At 39.7% G+C, this 19,752-nt stretch overlaps 1 protein-coding gene across 2 annotated transcripts; it reads right to left on the reverse strand.

The window, feature by feature from the left end:
• Positions 1 to 1,156: 1,156 nt before the first annotated feature.
• On the reverse strand, positions 1,157 to 5,425 carry LOC133797015 (aldehyde dehydrogenase family 2 member C4-like). 2 transcript variants are annotated; one of them, XM_062234766.1, is made up of 9 exons: positions 5,215 to 5,425; positions 3,435 to 3,577; positions 2,949 to 3,332; positions 2,768 to 2,857; positions 2,467 to 2,640; positions 2,199 to 2,336; positions 1,940 to 2,077; positions 1,668 to 1,729; positions 1,157 to 1,563 (listed from the first exon to the last, which is right to left on the reverse strand). In XM_062234766.1, exons 1-9 carry the CDS (start codon positions 5,321 to 5,323, stop codon positions 1,290 to 1,292), a joined length of 1,512 nt encoding a protein of 503 aa, XP_062090750.1. In that variant the 5' UTR covers positions 5,324 to 5,425; the 3' UTR covers positions 1,157 to 1,289. The 2 variants fall into 2 exon arrangements, with proteins under 2 accessions (XP_062090750.1, XP_062090751.1); XM_062234767.1 differs by lacking the exon at positions 3,435 to 3,577 and having other exon boundaries at positions 5,215 to 5,391.
• Between the last annotated feature and the right edge of the window lie 14,327 nt (positions 5,426 to 19,752).

Below are 19,752 nucleotides of genomic sequence, written 5' to 3' on the forward strand. Positions count from 1 at the left end.
AACAAATATCATATTAAACATATAATATAATATAATCTACTATCAACTAGCAACAAACTTCTTTAAAAAAAAATAAAAAAACTTAGCAATAAACTTAAATTTAAAATCAATGTATAACATTAATATTATATTAAACATATATTATATAATCTCTTGTTTTCACTGCCAAATTAAAAAACTAGAACAAACACAAACTTATACAAAAATAAATAAATTAATTAATTAATATAAGATATTTTAAAGATATTTTATGATAATTTAAATAATTAAATTATATTTATCTAAAAATAATAAAGCCATATATATTATTTTTTTATCTTATAAATTTGTGTGATAGTTTATTGTTTATGAAGTGATTGAAACTTTTTTTTTCTTTATTAGAAACTAAAAATAGTTGATGCATGTAATACTGCACTACACTATGACTCTTTTTATTATTATTTTATTCTATTATTAATTAATTTTTAAATATTATTGTAATTTATATATATGTTATATTGCCATGTAAATATATATCTATGTCAATGTTTTGTTTAGGTGTCATATATGTAAATATTATTGATATAAATATATATACTATAGAATTGTAATTCATTATATTATATATATATTTTTTAAAATAGTGAACTAATTTTTATTAAAATTATAGACAATGTTTTGCCCTAATTTCATTAATACATTTATGTCATACATTGTATTAAATATATTTTATTTATTTTTATAATATTATTTATTTATTTAAAATTTATATGATAATTAAAAAAATACAAACACTTTAAAATTAAGTTTATAGCTAGTATATTACTATAATGATAATAATATTAGAAAATGACGCATATATATACCCAGAATCCACTCCAATTATATAAGAAACAATTTTACTTCATTAATACTAGTGGAGGATTATTAGATGTTGAATTTATAATTAGAGTAACGATACGTGCACTTCAAAATACGCATCCAAACATTACTTGACGTGGCACTGTTTGTTAAAATAGTAGTCTCTGTTTTTTAAAACAGTGGGTCTCTATTTTAATAAATGTGATTGATTATGCTAAACTGCTATATCATGTATATATCATGTATAATGTTTGCATATATATTTTGTGTGTACATATATTACTCCTGTAATTATTACATTTTAACAAAGCATCAATAAAACAGAGACGGATACGTATGCGCTTTTATTGGATGTTTAAAAGATTACATAAAAATATTACAATATAGAACTTTGGTGGAGGCCTCTGTTTTAAAGCAATACTACAAATAACAAGATAAAGATTGGGCTTTCAGAGCCAAGGAGAGTTATGAAGAGGAGTAACAACTGCCTTCACTTGAAGATACTTGTGGACGGCGTCCATGCCGAAATCTTTACCAAAGCCGCTCATTTTGTATCCTCCGAACGGGCAATCATTGTCGATTGCGAGGTAGCAATTGATCCATACTGACCCAGCCCTGACCGATCTTGAAACCGTGTTCGCCACATTTAAGTTATTTGTCACAACCACTGCGGCTAGCCCATATTTAGTGTTGTTAGCCCTTTGTATCGCCTCCTCAGTTGTCCTGTATACACACACACACATATACATTTATATGATTTGTTCAAAGTTGTAAGCTAGCTAGGCAGAGCCAAGTTAAATTATATAGTAATTATTTATTATGCTTACTTGAACTTCATGAGCGCCAAAACAGGACCAAATATTTCTTCCTTTACAATTTGCATGTCCTCCTAATAATAATAATGGAATTTAGAAGAATATCAAAACACCATATATATAATGCTTGAACTTCAAGTCGTTATAGTAATTTCCCTCGTTATTTTTTAAGACTCTTTCTGTTCATCTCTCCAATCTCTATATATATCTTTCTCTCTTTACATATTCTATATTTTTTTAATAGATCAAATAAAAATGAAATGAACTAATTAAGGGCTTATTACTTTAGTATCGGCGAATATGGTTGGCTCAATGTAATATCCTGTGTTTCCTACACGGTTACCCCCAGTTAACAAAGTTGCTCCTTCTTTCTTTCCTTGCTCAATGTAGCTTAGAATTTTTTCAAACTGTCTCTTGTCAACCTGCCATTGTATGTGGTTGAAGACTTCTCATCAGATCGATCGAAATGCCATATATATATATATATTCTAATATTCTATTAATTAATAAGATATAATTAAGATAGATAACTAATAATATTACCTGGGGTCCTTGACGGACTTCAGGATTAAAAGGGTCTCCAACAGCCCAAGCTTTTGCCTTCTCAACCAACTTCTTCACAAGTTCATCGTATATTCCTTCTTGAATGTACAAACGAGATGTTGCCACGCAAACTTCCCCCTGAAAAATATAAAAGATAGAATAAAAGTTGTTATGTATAAGAAAATTATATGAATAGAAAACTAGCTACTATATGAATAGAAAATTATTTCCAAAAAAAACTAAAAAAAATACAGCACTAGTACTGCACCTTGTTAAATAAGATTCCCATGAGAGCAAGCTCAGAAGCCATATCTAAATCAGCATCATCAAAAATGATGATAGGTGACTTGCCTCCTAATTCTAGTGATACTGGTTTCAAATTGCTTGCTGCTGCTGCTTTCATTACTTCACGTCCTACCTCTCCAGACCCAGTAAAACTTACCTGAACATTTGATAAATAAATAACTCATGAAAACCAACGAGGCTACAAAATATTCTATAGATAAATATATATATATATATAGCTCTATAATTCTTTTCTTTTTCCCAAACATGTAGAGATCTTATACCTTGTCGATGTCCATATGAGAGCTAATGGCAGCACCTGCAGTTGGTCCATATCCATTTACCACATTGAGCACTCCATCAGGTATACCAGCCTATAGTAATTACCATTAGTAGATATATTAATCACAATAAGATAACATATAAATATTAAAAGTAATTAACGAGAAATACTTTCTTTATTACCAGCTTTGCAAGATGAGCATAATAGAGAGCGGAGAGGGGAGTTTGCTCGGCGGGTTTGACGATCATGGTACAACCGGCGGCTAAGCAAGGGCTGACCTTGAGAGAAAACATGGTGCTTGGGAAATTCCAGGGAATGATGTGCCCAACAACACCAATGGGTTCAAGCAATGTGTATCCATGAAGTGGGCGCGACATTTTCAGAACCTCGCCGTGGATTTTGTCAGCAGCGCCAGCGTAGTAGCGGATGGTCTCTGCGGCCCCAGGAATGTCTATGGTCTTGCCTAGACTAAATAATTTCCCAGCATCAAGGCTGTCCAAGGCCGCTAGTTCTTCCACGTTTTGGTTAATTAAGTCTGCAAACTTCATCATAATCCTTCCTCTTTCCTATACATATCAACCAAGAAAATATTTCATTTCATACAGCAGTGCACAAACTTCTATCACAAGTAAAGATGAGAACATCTATATATATATTTATATACATACAGCGCCAGACATGCGAGGCCACGGACCATGGTCGAAAGCAGCTCGTGCTGCTTCGACAGCCAAGTCAACATCTTCCTTGTCTCCTTCTGCAACTCTTGCTATTACCTCTCCGTTTCTAGGATCTATTGTCTCGAACGTTTTCCCTTTTTTTTTTTTTTTGTAGTTATTATGACAACAAATAAAAGAGTTATAAGATAATATATACCTAATTAAGGACCATCCACATGGTCTAAATTTCAAGTTCTACTCCTACTACTAATTAGAATACATTATTATTGTTTCGTCAGTAATAATTAAACTCATTGAAATTAATAACATAACTTTCAATATTTTATCATTAATGAAGTAATAAAGTATAAAAAGTAATAATATAATTATTTTGTGAGCATTAAATTTTAAGTTTTATGTTTTTTTTTGTCGGGAAGTTTTATGTTAATTTAGTACTAATTAAATAAAGAATTGGTGTGTTAATTATATTATTTTAATATTCATCATAATTTATAACTTTAAATATGATATTGTTTCAGTTCTATGCAGTTATTTTATTTTAAAAATATTTTTTAATCCCATTATTATTATTCATCTAATTTCAAATTCTTTGTACATAATTAAAAAAAAACTTCAAATTTCCAGCTGTAATACAAATACTAAGCAATCTCTCTATATGTTATATTATATTATATTATATCTAACTATATCATGTGCCAAGACTAGCTATAAAATCTCATATATATTTTTTTATAAAAAAAATTCACAAGCTTTTGATTTTCTTAACACTCTATAATTTATTGTATGAAAAATAAAAAATTAGGCATTCTAAATTTTAAATAATAAAAATAAAAAACTTAATAACTAAATTCAAATATATTTTCTGACTAAAAATTTATCTTATTAAAATCAAAATTATTTATAAAATCACAATATTCAATTTTATTATTTAATAAAAATTATAAACTAATTAATATATAAGTGTTATACTAATTTTAGAGCCGTGACCAATTTATTTTTAGTATTTAACATATATTTTAATCAATCAATTAATTAATAAAGGGATGAGTTGATAAAGAGAAAGAGAAAGAGGACCACAAAAAAAAAAGTTTGGCATGATCTTCTAAATAATAAGTGTAGCCATAATAATTAAAGGAAATTAGGAAAAGGACGGTGTGGTGGATAATGATCACAGTTTATGGTTAACAGATTCAAAATACGGAACTCCGTTAAACGAGTCCTTTCATGCATGGTTCCAAACAAGAAATGGGGACGATGTACATGATAGCCTTGCAAATTATCTTAAAGAAAAAGATATCTTTCCATCTATTATTGTATCACTATACTGTATGTGACTATGTGTGTAATTTTTTTTTTATAAATGATAATAATAATAAAAAAGGTTGAGGAATATTCTCAAGTTTTCTTCGACCAAAACCCAGTTTGATTAATTCCTCCTCTCCTAAATTTGTTTCCCAGATCATCATCACAACTATGTCCATGTATAGACTAGTGCATGTGTATCTATACATAAATACAAACTATATCCCCCTTTCAATTAGACAGTGTTGATAAAATGATAAAAATTTATGATCTTCTTCATGATATGGTGCTAATAATCTGTATATACTATATATGAAGAGCACACACAAAAGAAAAGTACAGATATTTCGAAAAATACACCGGTATACACACACACACACACACACATATATATATATGCATAAGAGATTATATTGAATTTACACATGAAAAAGAGGGATTAAGCTATGCATGATATAGAAGAAATTACCAGAAATTGACTCAACAAATTCTCCATTAATGAAGAGCTTCGTAAATTTGATGGTTGGCATCTTCACAAGAGACTCATTGGTGCCACCGATATCACCATGACTTCCCATCTCTTTCTCTCTCTTTAACTTTTCTAATTTAATTCTCTCCAACTCCAGTAATGATATATAAGAGAATGACTAGCCTCTGCCTCTGCCTCTCCTGATTAGTGATTGGTGCTCGTTTTGGTCTCTATATATATACAACACACATTTATATAACAATATAGTTATATTAAAATAAATATAAATGGAATATACTATTTGGTCCCTATTTTTAATTATGCAAAATAATAGATATGTCTCTCAATTTTCATAAATACCAAAATGGTACTAAGCCTATTTTTAGTCAAAGTTATTTTTTCAAAGACACTTTAACCCTTACTTATATATTTTGTTTATAATTAAAGTTATTCATAATTATTTAAATAAATTAAATAAAATATAAATAATAATAAAACTTAAATGAGTTTATATACTTATTCTATAAGTTTATTTAAGTTAAAATCAAATATTAAAAAATTGTAAAATGTAATACTTGATTTTATTTATTTTAAGTAATATTTTATTCTCATTTTTTATTTATTATTAAATGTTTTTAAAAATAAAGTTTAACTATTATAAATTTATTAAAAGAATTAAAAATAATTTGAATTATAGACAAATATGTAGGTGAGGGTAAAAGGGCTTTTGAAAAAAAATTTTTATTAAAAATAATTTTAGGTACTATTTTAAACAACAAAACAAAAGTACTATTTTGATATTTACGAAAATTGAAAGACAATTTTGTATAATCCATGTGTATAGATAATACATAAAGTAAAGGTAGAGACAAAAAAATAATAGAGCTGTTAGCTAACAGGGACAGATGTAGATAATAAAAAAAATATAGTTGACAAAGTGACATTATATTTTCCGTGGTCAACTTTTTGAATTGGCTAAGGGGGACGGCATTGTGGAGTAGTATTATTTTGCATCCTAACAAAGACTTATTTGTCTTCATCCTTTCCCACGCAACCAAAACATCTCTTCTAACTGAAGATATATACATACCCTCTTTATATATTGACAATTTTTCTATAGAAATTTTCCATTAAGTCTTGTTGGTAGAGTTCTTAGTGTTTCTCGACCTGTGAACAGTTTTCAGTGTGATATTTTTTATGCACGTGTGTAACAACATGTTTGAATTTAGTTTTCGGTACTGTAAACTATTCAAAATTTTCTGAAAATTTGCAGGATGCTCTAAATAGCTACAATATACACGGTCATAAAAAAAAATTGCGCCAAAAACTATTAACGGATTGTAAACAATGAAAGTCCTACTGTTAAAACTTAAAGTGAAAGCCCTGTACAAAAATTCCCCTCTACTCGAACCTCTGACTTTGACATCAAGAGCGTAAGGCCAACTAATCTATAGGTGATTGGCGATTATTCCAAAATAATTGATGATATTGTTATTGATGTGGTCGGTCCATCGATCGATCAAGCTCAATTTCTTTTCTTTACAATATACTATATATACTTGTTCGAATGTTAGTCTATAAGTCCCTTTCAAAAAAAAAAAAATGTGTACGAACAAATAACGTATATATGTATAGATAAAATTGTTCGTACATAAACATATTGAGTAATCATAGTAACTAATTACCAAATATGTTAAACAGTAATCCAATAAGTTACTACTGTTTATGATAATCAAGTGGGTAACTAATTAATTAAGTACGTGACCGTGGAAACCAAATTAAGTACCTAAATAAGTTACTGTTAGTAATCAAGTGGCCAGCATACCCAAAAAATAAGTAATAGATTAGCGTTGCCAATAAACAAAGTAGAGCAAAGCTACGTACACGTAATCGAAAATTCTCCCAAATTAATATATACCAATATGTTACTGTTACTAGTAGTCAATAGAATCTCTTGTTAATGACTGAAATTGATGGCGTTATTACTTATATATACATAATATACTTTAATTAAAACACCATATAGCAACCGAGTGGTCAACAACCATTTCAATTATTTATCTTTTTTTAAAAAAGAAAAACGAGTTGTAATAAAAAGCGAATAATAGGAGCCATAATGTGTTTTTGTAAAGTTGTAAGAAAAACGAGTTTGACAACCATAATTGTAAGAGAAAATTAGTCAACATTTTCATAATGTTTCCCGCAAAAATAGTCAATATTTTTACATTGTTCTAATTTTACATTCAATATTTTTTTTTACGTCTCTCCATCATTATTCACTCGTATTAAAGGTGCTTACGTGACTATTGATATGGGCTGACATAACTAATGTATTATTTTCACGTTAATGATACATAAAAATTAATTTATAAAAATCAAATTATTTATATATTAAAAAAAGTCTTATCCTTCGTGCTCTTTCTCATTTTCTTACACTTCACTTGGATTTCTAGCATACTAAACATAAAATTAAAAAAAAAAAAAGAAATCTCTTATTTTCAAGCCTGCCAAACATCTACATCTCTCATTTTATCTTCTTTTCTTTCACTTTCTCACAAATCAACACTACAAAAAAATTAGTCTTTCTCGAAAGGTCGGGTCCACTGAAAATCTGAGCGCTGAGATTGTTTCTTTGTTAAATATTAGCAGTTTTAAGTCCTTCCAAATCCATTTACAATGTTAATAATATTATGTGAAGATATTAACAATAAACAAAATATAAATTCTAAAATCATATCTCATTAAACTAATAAACTAAGAAAATATAATTATACAAACTTTCAAAATGAATATTATGTCAAAATAACAAATTTAACATATATATTTCTACAACAAGATTTTATTTAACACAATATAATATTAAAAAACTTGAAATAATAAATTATAATATTAATTTTCGGCCAAAATAAAAAATATATATATATTAAAATGACAAAATTCATCTAAACTAATTTACAATAATTTAGTTATAACTACTAACATTACCAATATATTTAACTACATATATATAAAAAAAAAACACAAACTAAATAAATCATAATATTATTTTCGCCAAATATAAAAAATAAAATAAAAAAATTCAAACCTTACCCAAAATAGCTCCAAATCAATGACTCAAGGTCATTTAGTCTTCTATGAAGATAAACCCACCCTATTTTGAACCTAAAACAATCATAAAACAACATACATTTATCAAAATTTTCAAACTTTTAAAAAATGAAAATTAGGGCAAAATACTTACCAACACCAAGCACCTAAAGTGTTAGGTCCCGACCAGTGGGCGCACGTCCTGCGCACGGACTCGTACGGACGGATGGGCCCCGCGGCCCATGAAGGATCCACGTGGCTTGGGTGGTTTGGGATTACTTAGTATGGATGTATTCCTCCTTCTTAAGTAACTTAGCATAGATGATTTACTCCCTTAAATGGGCAGGTCATTTAGTTTATGGGCTTGTCCATATGCTTTATGCTTTATGTAGATATTTTAAGGGAAATGGATGGTGGGGAGCTTGCCACTTGTCAGCTTAGTGTGTTCTCTAGTTTCCTATATAAAGGGCAATGCCCACACTTGTTTAGGGGCTGCCATTACATTTCTCTATACTTGTAAACCACATTTTTATCAATACAAAGCACGGATTCTTTGTACCTTGTTGCCTTGTTCCTTTTCATTTAGTTGCTTACACTCTTTCTAAGTGGTTATTACTAACCACTCTAATAGGCTGACTTTGCCGACAGACTGGTGAAGTGCCGCACTCCCTAACCTCGGTGGGTTCGGAGCGTGTCAGGTGGTATCAGAGCTAATTGAAAGGAGAAAGAGTAGAACTAATGACGGATCAACCAATGGCGGAAGCCACGAAGCAAGTGACTAAAAAGAAGGCCGATCCAAGAGAAATGATAAACGAACTAGAAAAACGCCTCGAAACTAATGTTTACCTTGTCCATGCCATGGATTCTCGAATTGGAGGCCTTGAAGAAAAATGCAAGGATTTAGAAGCAGAAGATGCTGCTATACACGACTCCATTTTGGATGCACTTCATATACAGGCCGAAGGTCTGTGTGATGAAGTCGGAACCATGAGGGATTTGTTACTTACGGAAATGAATTCAATACGAGCCCGGCTCGATATCATGGAGGTGAATGAAAGAGAGAGAGACGTAGAGCATCGTGAGATGCTCAACCGGCAGGAAGAGGCGAGTTCCGCCACCATGGCCAAGATTGAGGAAATCCAAGCCGATTGGGCCATGTGTAGAAGAGTCGCGTCAGGAGGTGGAGTTTCCACCCCCTCGGTTCACAAAATCGAAATACCAAAGCTGAAGTCTTTTGGCGGGTTGAGGAATGCCAAGGAAGTAGATAACTTTCTTTGGGGTCTTTCCCAGTATTTCGAAGCTACTAACATCACTGACGAAGCAGTAAAAATCCGAACCTCGGCGATGTACTTATCCGATACTACCATGTTATGGTGGCGCCGGAGGCATGGCGAGATTGGAAGACAACTCTGCGTGATGGACTCTTTTGAAGATTTCAAAAGAGAGCTAAAGAAACAGTTCTACCCCGAAAACGCACTAGATGATGCGAAGGGCCAGTTGAGACGGCTTAAACAAACTGGCGGGATCCAAGAGTACATAAGAGATTTTACAACTTTGATTCTCGAAGTCCCAAACATCACCGAAGAAGACTCACTATTTAACTTCATTGATGGATTACAACAGTGGGCCAAAATTGAGTTAAGGTGGAGGAAGGTTCAAGATCTTTCATCGGCCATTGCTGTGGCCGAGAGCTTAACCGACTATACTTCTAGAGAACCCTCCAGACCGAAGGAAGCAAAGACGTTTGCAGGCCCGAAGAGTGGAGGAGGAGAACGGTGGAAAGCCGAGGGACAACCGATGCTAGTGCGAGCCAGAAGGGGAAGTCTAAGGAAATGGCCACACGAGACACTGTGAAATGCTTTGTCTGTGCTGGGCCACATTGGGCGCGGGAATGCCCACAAAAACGGCTGCTGAATGCTCAGGCAGTCGTTATGCAAAAGAAGCTCGAGGAAAAGAGAAGGCTCGAGGAGCAAGGAGCCAGATGCGGCTCGATGAAATTGTTGAAAGCCTTGAAGGCCAGCCCACGAACAAGAGCAGATGGCCAGATGTTCGTGGACCTCATCCTCAACGGAACGAAGATGACGACATTGGTCGATACAGGGGCATCTCACAATTTCTTGTTAACCCATGGAGCGGGGAGCGTTGGGGTAAAGCCTACTCATGAAGGCGGGGCACTGAAGACGGTAAATTCAGGGCCTATCCCAATAATTGGCGTTGCCAATGGCGTTGAGACCAGTCTTGGCGAATGGACTGTTCAGACTAATTGGTCGGTAGTGTACATGGACGACTATGACGTTGTCCTAGGGATGGAATTCTTCGATCAGACGAAGGCCATCCTCATTCCCTACGCCAATCAGGTTTGCATCTCTGATGATGCCGGTCCGTGTGTTGTTTCTACCCGAACAGCCATGGAAATTGAAGAGTGAGCGTTTTCCGCCCTTCAATTCAAGCGAGGAATGCACCAGGAGGGTGTGAGTTACCTTGCTATACTGAAGGAGTTTGATGATGAGGTGTTATCAGCCCCGACGGTGGAACTCGATGAAGTAGAAAGAGTACTGAATGAGTTTGAGGATGTGATGCCGGATGCCTTGCCTACGCAGCTACCCCCTCGACGTGGTGTGGACCACGAGATTGAGCTAGAAGCTGGTGCCAAGCCTCCTACGATGTGTCCTTATCGGATGGCTCCGCCGGAGTTAGCCGAGCTGCGTAGTCAGTTGAGAGAGTTGCTCGATGCTGGCTTAATCAGACCCTCTAAGGCACCCTTTGGGGCGCCTGTGTTGTTCCAGAAGAAGAAGGACGGGAGCCTTCGGATGTGCATTGACTATCGGGCACTAAACAAGATTACTATAAAAAATAAGTACCCGATACCGCTGATCGCGGATTTGTTCGACCAGTTAGGGACTGCTCGATACTTTACCAAACTCGATCTTCGCTCCGGCTACTATCAAGTGAGGATTAAAGAGGGCGACGAGCCGAACACCACTTGCGTGACTCGGTATGGCTCGTACGAATACTTGGTGATGCCCTTCGGTCTTACCAATGCCCCAGCGACGTTCTGCACATTGATGAACAAGGTATTCCGGGATTACCTTGATAAGTTCATTTTTGTCTATTTGGACGATATAGTCATATATAGCAACAGTCTGGAAGAGCACATCGACCACTTGAAGCTAGCTTTTACCTTGTTGAGGGAAAATCAGCTCTTTGTCAAAAGAGAGAAGTGCACCTTTGCAAGCAACGAAGTAATGTTCTTGGGTCACAAAATCAGAGACGGACTTCTGATGATGGATGGGGCCAAGGTGGTGGCTATCCAAGATTGGGAACCCCCGAAGAAAGTCCCCGAGCTAAGGTCCTTCCTAGGTTTGGTGAACTACTATCGGCGGTTCATTAAAAGCTACTCTGCACGAGCAGCTAGCCTGACCGATATGCTCAAGAAAAACAAACCTTGGGTATGGGACGCTGCTTGCCAAAGCGCGTTCGATGATTTGAAGGAAGCGGTGGCTGTTGAACCTTTGCTGGTCCTGCCTGACTGCGCAAAGCCCTTTGAGGTGCACACTGATGCATCCGACTTTGCCATAGGAGGAGTCCTAATGCAAAACGACAGGCCGGTTGCCTTTGAGAGCCGCAAGCTCAACGAGACCGAGCGGCGGTACACGGTCCAACAAAAGGAGATGACGAATGTGATTCATTGTTTGAGAGTATGGCGTCATTATCTCCTCGGATCCTTCTTTGTTGTCATGACTGACAACATAGCCACAAGTTACTTTCAGACTCAGAAGAAGTTGAGCCTGAAGCAAGATCGATGGCAAGACTTCCTTGCCGAGTTTCACTACTCGCTAGAGTATCGACCAGGGAAAGTAAACGTGGTCGCGGATGCTCTAAGTAGGAAGTCATCTCTTGCTGCACTTAGTCGACCACTGAGTACTCTTGTGGTTAGAATTAAAGAAGGCTTGGCACATGATCCTTTGGCCAAAAGTTTGATTACTATGGTCGAGGAAGGGAAGACTCGGAAATTCTGGCTGATCGATTGGTTACTCTATGCTAAGAGTAACCGAATATACGTGCCTAAATTTGCTAGTCTTCGAAGGGAGCTCATTAAGGAATGCCACAATTCCTTGTGGGCTAGGCATCCGGGAATGAAGCTCACTTTGGCGCTCATAAAGGCGATTTACTACTGGCCTCAACTTCGAGACGATGTTGAAGCCTATGTTCGCACCTGTCTTGTCTGCCAACAAGACAAACCAGAACAACTCGCACCAGGCGGGTTGCTGGTCCCTTTGCCCATTCCGGATAAACCCTGGGAAAGTTTATCTATGGATTTCATTACTGGATTTCCAAAGTCAGATGGTTGTGTGAGCATAATGGTGATTGTTGATCGATTCAGCAAGTATGCAACCTTTATCCCGGCCCCGACCGACTGTACGGCAGAAGTGACGGCGAGACTATTTCTAAAGCACGTTGTGAAGTTTTGGGGGATACCCTCAAGTATCATAAGTGATAGAGATCCTCGTTTCATTGGTCGCTTTTGGACCGAGTTGTTTAAACTCCTTGGTACGAAGTTAAACTTCTCTACTTCGTTTCACCCTCAAACCGACGGACAGACTGAGAGGGTGAATGCGCTGGTCGAGTTATATCTAAGGCACTATGTTAGTGCCAATTAGAAAAATTGGGCAAGTCTGCTCGATGTTGCCCAGTTTTCATACAACCTGCAGCGAAGTGAGTCCACGAACAAAAGCCCCTTTGAGCTGGTTGTGGGAATGCAACCTCAAACGCCTCACGCCCTGGTCGCGAGATATGACAGGCAGAGTCCCGCGGCGTTTAGGTTTGCGAAAAATTGGAGCGAACAAGCCGAGTTGGCTAGGGCTCACCTAATGAGAGCCCAAAAGCAGATGAAGAAGTGGGCGGATAAGAAGAGAAGGCAAGTCGAATTCCAAGAAGGTGATCTTGTCTTGGTGAAGATGTTGCGTCAACAGTTCAAAGCCTTGCGGAGATTCCACAAAGCTTTGGTTCGGAAATATGAAGGCCCATTCCTGGTGCTCCGGAGGATAGGCCAAGTTGCCTACAAACTTCAGCTGCCTCCATAGTTGAAGATTCATCCAGTGTTCCACGTGAGTATGCTGAAGCCTTATCATGGTGAAGAAGAAAACCCCGAGCGGGGAGTGTCCAAAAGAGCCCCTACGGCAATGACCACTTCTTATGATAAGGAAGTCGAGTGTGTACTGGCCGATAGAGAAGTTCGGAAAAAGAGGATCCCCAGATACACTGAATACTTGATTAAGTGGAAGAATTTGCCAGACGAAGAGGCTAGTTGGGAACCAAAATCTCTTCTTTGGCAATTAAGAGATCACATCCTGCGTTACAAGGATGGTGATGCGACGGGGACGTCGCGGACTTAAGTGGGGGAGGGTGTTAGGTCCCAACCAATGGGCGCACGTCCTGCGCATGGACTCGTACGGATGGATGGGCCGCGCGGCCCATGAAGGATCCCGTGGCTTGGGCGGTTTGGGATTACTTAGCATGGATGTATTCCTCCTTCTTAAGTAACTTAACATAGAGGGTTTACTCCCTTAAATGGGCCGGCCATTTAGTTTATGGGCCTTTCCATATGCTTTATGCTTTATGTAGATATTTTAAGGGAAATGGATGGTGGGGAGCTTGCCACTTGTCGGCCTAGGGTGTTCTCTAGTTTCCTATATAAAGGGCAATGCCCACACTTGTTTAGGGGCTGCCATTACATTTCTCTATACTTGTAAACTACATTTTTATCAATACAAAGCACGGATTCTTTGTACCTTGTTGCCTTGTTCCTTTTCATTTAGTTGCTTACACTCTTTCTAAGTGGTTATTACTAACCACTCTCATAGGCTGACTTTGCCGACGGACTGGTGAAGTGCCGCACTCCCTAACCTCGGTGGGTTCGGAGCGTGTCATAAAGTTCCTCTTGATATTAGATGACTATGGTGATGAAAAAGACCCAAAAACCTTCAATTTCAACAACAACAAAAAACTAAAAAATGGTGGCTGGTTTCAATGGTACCGCATGGAGAAGAAGAAGAAAGAAAAGATGGGAAAAATAGTGGCTGTGGTGGCTCTTCTTGGTGGTACCCCATGGGCCCACCAAGACCAATTCTGGGCTGAATTTCAAATTTTTTTTTTAAAATACTTACCAATCTCGGTGTACACACACGGGCCCGCCAAAATTGGTACGACAGATTATGCCTATTTTTTTTGTAGTGCAAACTCAAAACTTAAAACCCATCATAATCATCATGTCACAAATCAAACAAACCAAACTGATCAAAATTTAAAACCCATCATCACTCTTTAGAAAAAAAATTCAAATAAAACTTAATTCTGCACTTTTTTTTTTAAGAAAATAGATCTGCAAGTTGGCTCTTTTTGACGAGGCTCGACAGGTTGTGCTCTTTCCTATGAGATTCAAAAATCTGGAGGAGATCATCATCACTCTTCAGAAAAAAAAATCAAACCAAACCCAAATCTGCACTTTTTTTAATTATTAAAAGAAATAGATCTATAGGGTTGGCTCTTTTAGGCGAGGAACGAAAGGTTGTGCTCTTTCTGGCAGGACTCGACAATCTAAAGGAGAGGTCGGCAAGGGTTTGGACTCTGGTTGGACCTGCTGCGCTTAAGCTACGTCTGACTGCCATTGACTGTGCAGCAAGAAGAAGAAAAAGAAAAAGAAGAAGAAGAATAAAGAAGAAGAAGGGGCAAAAGAGAATTTGTTTTAAGGTTGTTGTTTTTTTTTTAATTATATTCATTAATTTTTATTTGAATTTATAATTAAAAAATGAATTGATTTTAATTATAAAAATAAAAAATTTATTTTATTTTTAAAAAAAAATAATTACGTAGCAATGACACACCAGCTATGCCAGACCATGCCACATCAATAGCCACGCAAGCACTATTAATGGTGTTAATGGGTGGGTAGTAACAGACGTTCATTGTGTCAGTAAATATTGACGCTAAATTCTGCAACAATGCTTGTGGCGTGTGGATATATATTTATTGACGCTAAACATATAAACATTAGTTCTAAGAATGTAAATATATATTTTTAGAATTTGTCATTAGACTATGTTGACGCGGTTCTTCGGCAACAGGTAATTAAGAGAAGAAGAGAAAGAGATTAGTACTTAAAAGTAGAACCGCCGCAGATATGAAATCTTTGTGAGAAGAACTAGGTGACCCTAAACACGCTTTTTAAGTGGTTCGAAGGTTAAAATCCTTCTACTCCACTAGTCAATATTATTGATCTTTTCTGGGTAATTGGTTTACAAAATATATAGTTCTTACAAGACTATTTTTTCCAACCCCTATCAATTCCCAGGGTCTCCATATTTATAGGAGAAGGCACCTGGAAATTGGTAGGGAGGTCATCCCGTGACCTTCCCATTTGTCATATCAAGTCTGTGATATTCATGATTACTTCCTAAACCTGACACACAAGTGTGGTCTAATCAGTATGGAAGGAGATAATGGGTCGCACGGCCCAACCCATCCGTGGGTGTCTGAATACGCACGTTCCTGCGGCGTGTCCGAGAAGTCAGGGGGATATCGGATACGTGATGGCAGGATTATGCACGTTTATCTTGCGTGTTGACCTCCCATAGGGTCAGAGCTTCCTGAGAAGCTCGCTACCGGAGCAATCCATAACCCGAGCTGATCCTTCAGTGGTCGTCGGATGTTGTTCCCAGCTCCTGGAACAACAAGAAGGAGCAGGAAACTCCATACCCTCGAGCTAGAAAGGGCCCGTCCTGAAGATAAAGCCTCTGGCCTGTGGGAGCCTCGGGCTAAATCATGTTTAGTCCGAGGATCGTCCTGCTAAACAGCCCGTGGGAAATCCAGGGCGTACATCTGCCCCCCAAGCTCCTGCTCGTGGTCCATGACGTCAGACATGGGAGACCACAGTTGGAGCTTTTCGACTTCTCCCACAACCCTTCGCATTCCATGCTTTTCGCATGCGTCTGATACGTGGAACGCCGCGGGTGGCGACGGTACATTCTACGAGAACCGCATTAAATGGCCTAGCCTACTGTCCAGCCGTCGTTTCACATTTCGAGTGGAGGGTCTCCTAGGAGCCTTTTACACGTGATCCCCCCTTGTATAAAAAGGGGGTGGTCATCCCACGCACGGACCACCTTACCATTCAGAACCTCTCAAATTTCCTTCTTTTCTCTCTGACCTTCCGAAGAGCAAAACCCTCATTTCTATTGCTCTCATCTTCTCCGTTCACGAAGCTTAAGCGTGCGAGTTCCTTCAAGGCCTTGGAGACTACTGTGCCAACGAAGCCCCTACCCGCGCAGCAACCTCGCTCACCATCCAACCCTATACTGTAAGTCTTCTGTCCCCATTTATTTTTGAAAGCATGCCACTGTAGCATAGGTAAAATTTTTTACTGTAGCCACATGCAGAGGTTTTCTAGGTCGCGCGGATATGGAGGGTGATGGCCCTTCTTTGATTAGGGCACATTCGCCATGGGACATCGCCTTAGAACATGGGTTCCATGATTCTTTCTTAGGAACAATTTCTGGTAGGATCCGTAGGAACTTTGGGTGCAAAAACCGGGTAGCTTAGGGAATACGCCTTAAAAGCGGTTTTGCCACGCCTTGCTTGTTGAAACTTTCCCCCCAAGGCAAAATTTTTTTTTTCTTACTCTGAGCCATCTGACACACGAATTCCGAGTAATCTGGGATCTGTTGAGGGCATAGGCGCGTGTTCCTTGGAACGCGTGGCACCACTCTCCACGGGTTGGGCTTACCCCAGCTCGTGTACTTAATGCTTGCCTCACTCTCCTGCTTGGGTCGCCTTTTCTAAAGTGTTTTCTTTTGTTCGATAGGCGACCAGATGGCTCCAAAGAGAAATCTGCCACAGAAGAATGTGGGAAGTTTGGCCTCCCAGAAGGATAAAGGAAAGGCGGTGGTGACCAGCTCGCCAATTCCTCACTTTGGACCGGCGGTGGAGAAGCAGGCCGAGGTGGCTCCTGACGCGTTTTTCGAGGCGGAGAGAATCGTCTCGAAGATAACCAGCCAGGCAAAGATCACCAAAATCTTCCTTAACCACAACATTCCTCTGGGGAAGACCTCCGTGATCGCCCGACCTGCTGCGGATGGGGAGAGGAGCTGCACACCGCTCGACGAGTCGTTCGCGGCCTGGAGCGGGGAACACTTCAAGGCAGGGGCCTTCCTCCCCCTGGATCAGTATTTTGCTGATTTTCTGAACTACGTGGGGTTGGCCCCATTTCAGCTCCCCCCCAATTCCTACCGTCTGCTGGCGGGACTGAGGTATTTGTTCCAAAAGCATGAGTTGGAGGTCCCCACTCCTGCTGATATCTTGTATTTCTTCTGCCTCAAAGCCAGCCCGGACCAGCGGGGGCGAGGCGACGGGTTCTATTACTTAACCCGCTTCCCTAACACAGCAGCAGTGATCGAGCTGCCGAGCCATCCAAACGACTTCAAAGACCAGTTTTTTATGTCTACTGGGTTCCGAAACTGCGATCATCATTATTTCAACCGCCCTCGTAAGTAATCCTCCATTTAGCTCGCCTTTTAACGGTTATCTTATTTTAGCCCGTCCCTTATTCCAATTCTGATTTCGACCAACCTTGCAGCCATCTACTCGAGGACCGAAAAGTCCGTGACCCTCAGGGGTCAATACGACACACTGGCGAACCTGCCCCCCAGTGAGAAAGACTACCGCGCGCTCGTGACGGACGAGACGATGGTATTCTGCAAGCTGATTTTCCCAAATCAGACTTTGAATTTGAAAAGGCCCCGGGGGCCTCCCCCAGCCCGCGACAACAGGCCGATCGTCGCGGAGGAGGTCGCAGATGACGAAGGCGAGGAAGAAGGTGAGGAAGTTCCTCTGGTGAGGAACAGGAAGCGGAGCTTGGAGGTCGCCCAGGGGATGATCGAGGAGAGGGCCCAATCCGGAGCAGCCGCGGGTCCTTCCGGTCAAGGTAACTTTTACTTATTTAAGAACGTAGATAGGGCCACTGCAGACCCCCGGCTGGTTAGGTTCAACCCTAGGCAGCTCGTCCATCGTCACCCAAGGAATCCGGACCTGGACACGCTTCTGCTCCACTGCGTTGACCAGCTCGTGCTGGACAACCAAGAGAGTCGGCCCAAGGGTACCGTAGTAGTAGATAATACCCTAGCCTTTAGGTCGGCCATTTTTGAGGAGTACGGGACCAATTTACGCACGTGGCCTGCGCTCCAGAGGGGCGTCTACGCTCCGGGGATTAGGCAGTACGTAGAAGAGTCCAGCCCCGATTCAGAACCGGACCTAGAACCTTCGCCAGTTCGTGAGATAATCGTCCTAGGCTCTTCCAGCTCGGGGGGTAGGGCTCCCTTGGTATTTTCTTTCTTATTGCCTTTATTTCTGTATGATTGCTGATAACCGTGTTTTTTGCTCTTTGGCAGAAGAGATGTCTCAGCCCGGGAATAGTCTGCGGGGCGTTGTGTTTGGTGGGAATCCCCCAGCGGGGCCGAGGTTAAAGAGGCTTCGCGAGTCCAAGAGCTCGACCGGGGTCTCCACCAAATCCCCAGCTACGGAGAAGGGGAGAGACCCGTCATCCCAGGTCGCGGGGGCGAACCTCCCTGTCGCCAGGACAGGACTCATGCATCCGCCACCCCAACGATCTCCACTGGCCGCCCAGGACGGGGTAATAGAGGTCGGGAATCTGGCCGCGGTAGCCCCGGACGTGCGTATCCCGGTCGACCCCCGGGCTCTGGAGAAGATGCCCGAAGCATTCCGGGGTACGGTGTACTAGTCGGCCAGCTACGCCGTCAGCCACTATTACAATATCAGGGAGAAGGAGCTCCGGGCCATCGAAACAACGAGCCCGGTCCGAGTTATAGAGTCTGCTATGGACATGACTTTAACGGTAAAGTGCCCCATTCTTTTAAGGCTTTGACACTCACACGCCGCCTTTCTCCTTCCAGTTTGCTAATTTATCACTCTTTTCTTGCAGGGCATGGCTGCCGCCTATAGAGGCATCGTTAGGACCAAGGCCCAGCTCGAGGGTTTGGAAGCAGATCGCCAGACTGCCCTCCAGGAGTCTCAGGAGGCGAGAGACGCCTTGGCGGCCTCAAAAGCCGAGCTAGAGAAGGTCCGCTCGGAGAACCAAGAGCTTAAACGCTCCTTGGCCGCATCCGAGCTAGAGAAGCTTCGCTCCGAGAACCTAGAGCTTAAAAAATCCCTGGCCGCATCGCGGGCAGACCTTGAGGTGGCGAAGGCCGAAGTCCAGACCTCCCAGACCGCCCTGAAAGACGAGCGGGTCGTGTCGGAGCAGTCCTTACAGGACCTATTCTATCACTGCTGGTCCCACAATCCGGACGCGGACTTCTCCTTCATGCCGCCGGACCTCTGGGCATTCCTGTTGCCGCGGCTTCAAGCCCGCCTGAATAAGGAGGCTCCTCCATCGGAGAC

This window comes from Humulus lupulus, chromosome 8, assembly GCF_963169125.1.
Source record: "Humulus lupulus chromosome 8, drHumLupu1.1, whole genome shotgun sequence".
Lineage (NCBI taxonomy): Eukaryota > Viridiplantae > Streptophyta > Magnoliopsida > Rosales > Cannabaceae > Humulus > Humulus lupulus.

What these genes read in the sequence shown, in the direction of transcription:
- LOC133797015 (XM_062234766.1), bottom strand. Translation starts at nt 5,323, where the DNA reads ATGGGAAGTCATGGTGATATCGGTGGCACCAATGAGTCTCTTGTGAAG. An exon ending in GGCCTCGCATGTCTGGCGCT is followed by an intron (nt 3,333 to 3,434) that starts GTATGTATATAA and finishes TGATATGTATAG; the next exon opens with GAAAGAGGAAGGATTATGAT. An exon ending in CCATATTCGCCGATACTAAA is followed by an intron (nt 1,730 to 1,939) that starts GTAATAAGCCCT and finishes TATTATTATTAG; the next exon opens with GAGGACATGCAAATTGTAAA.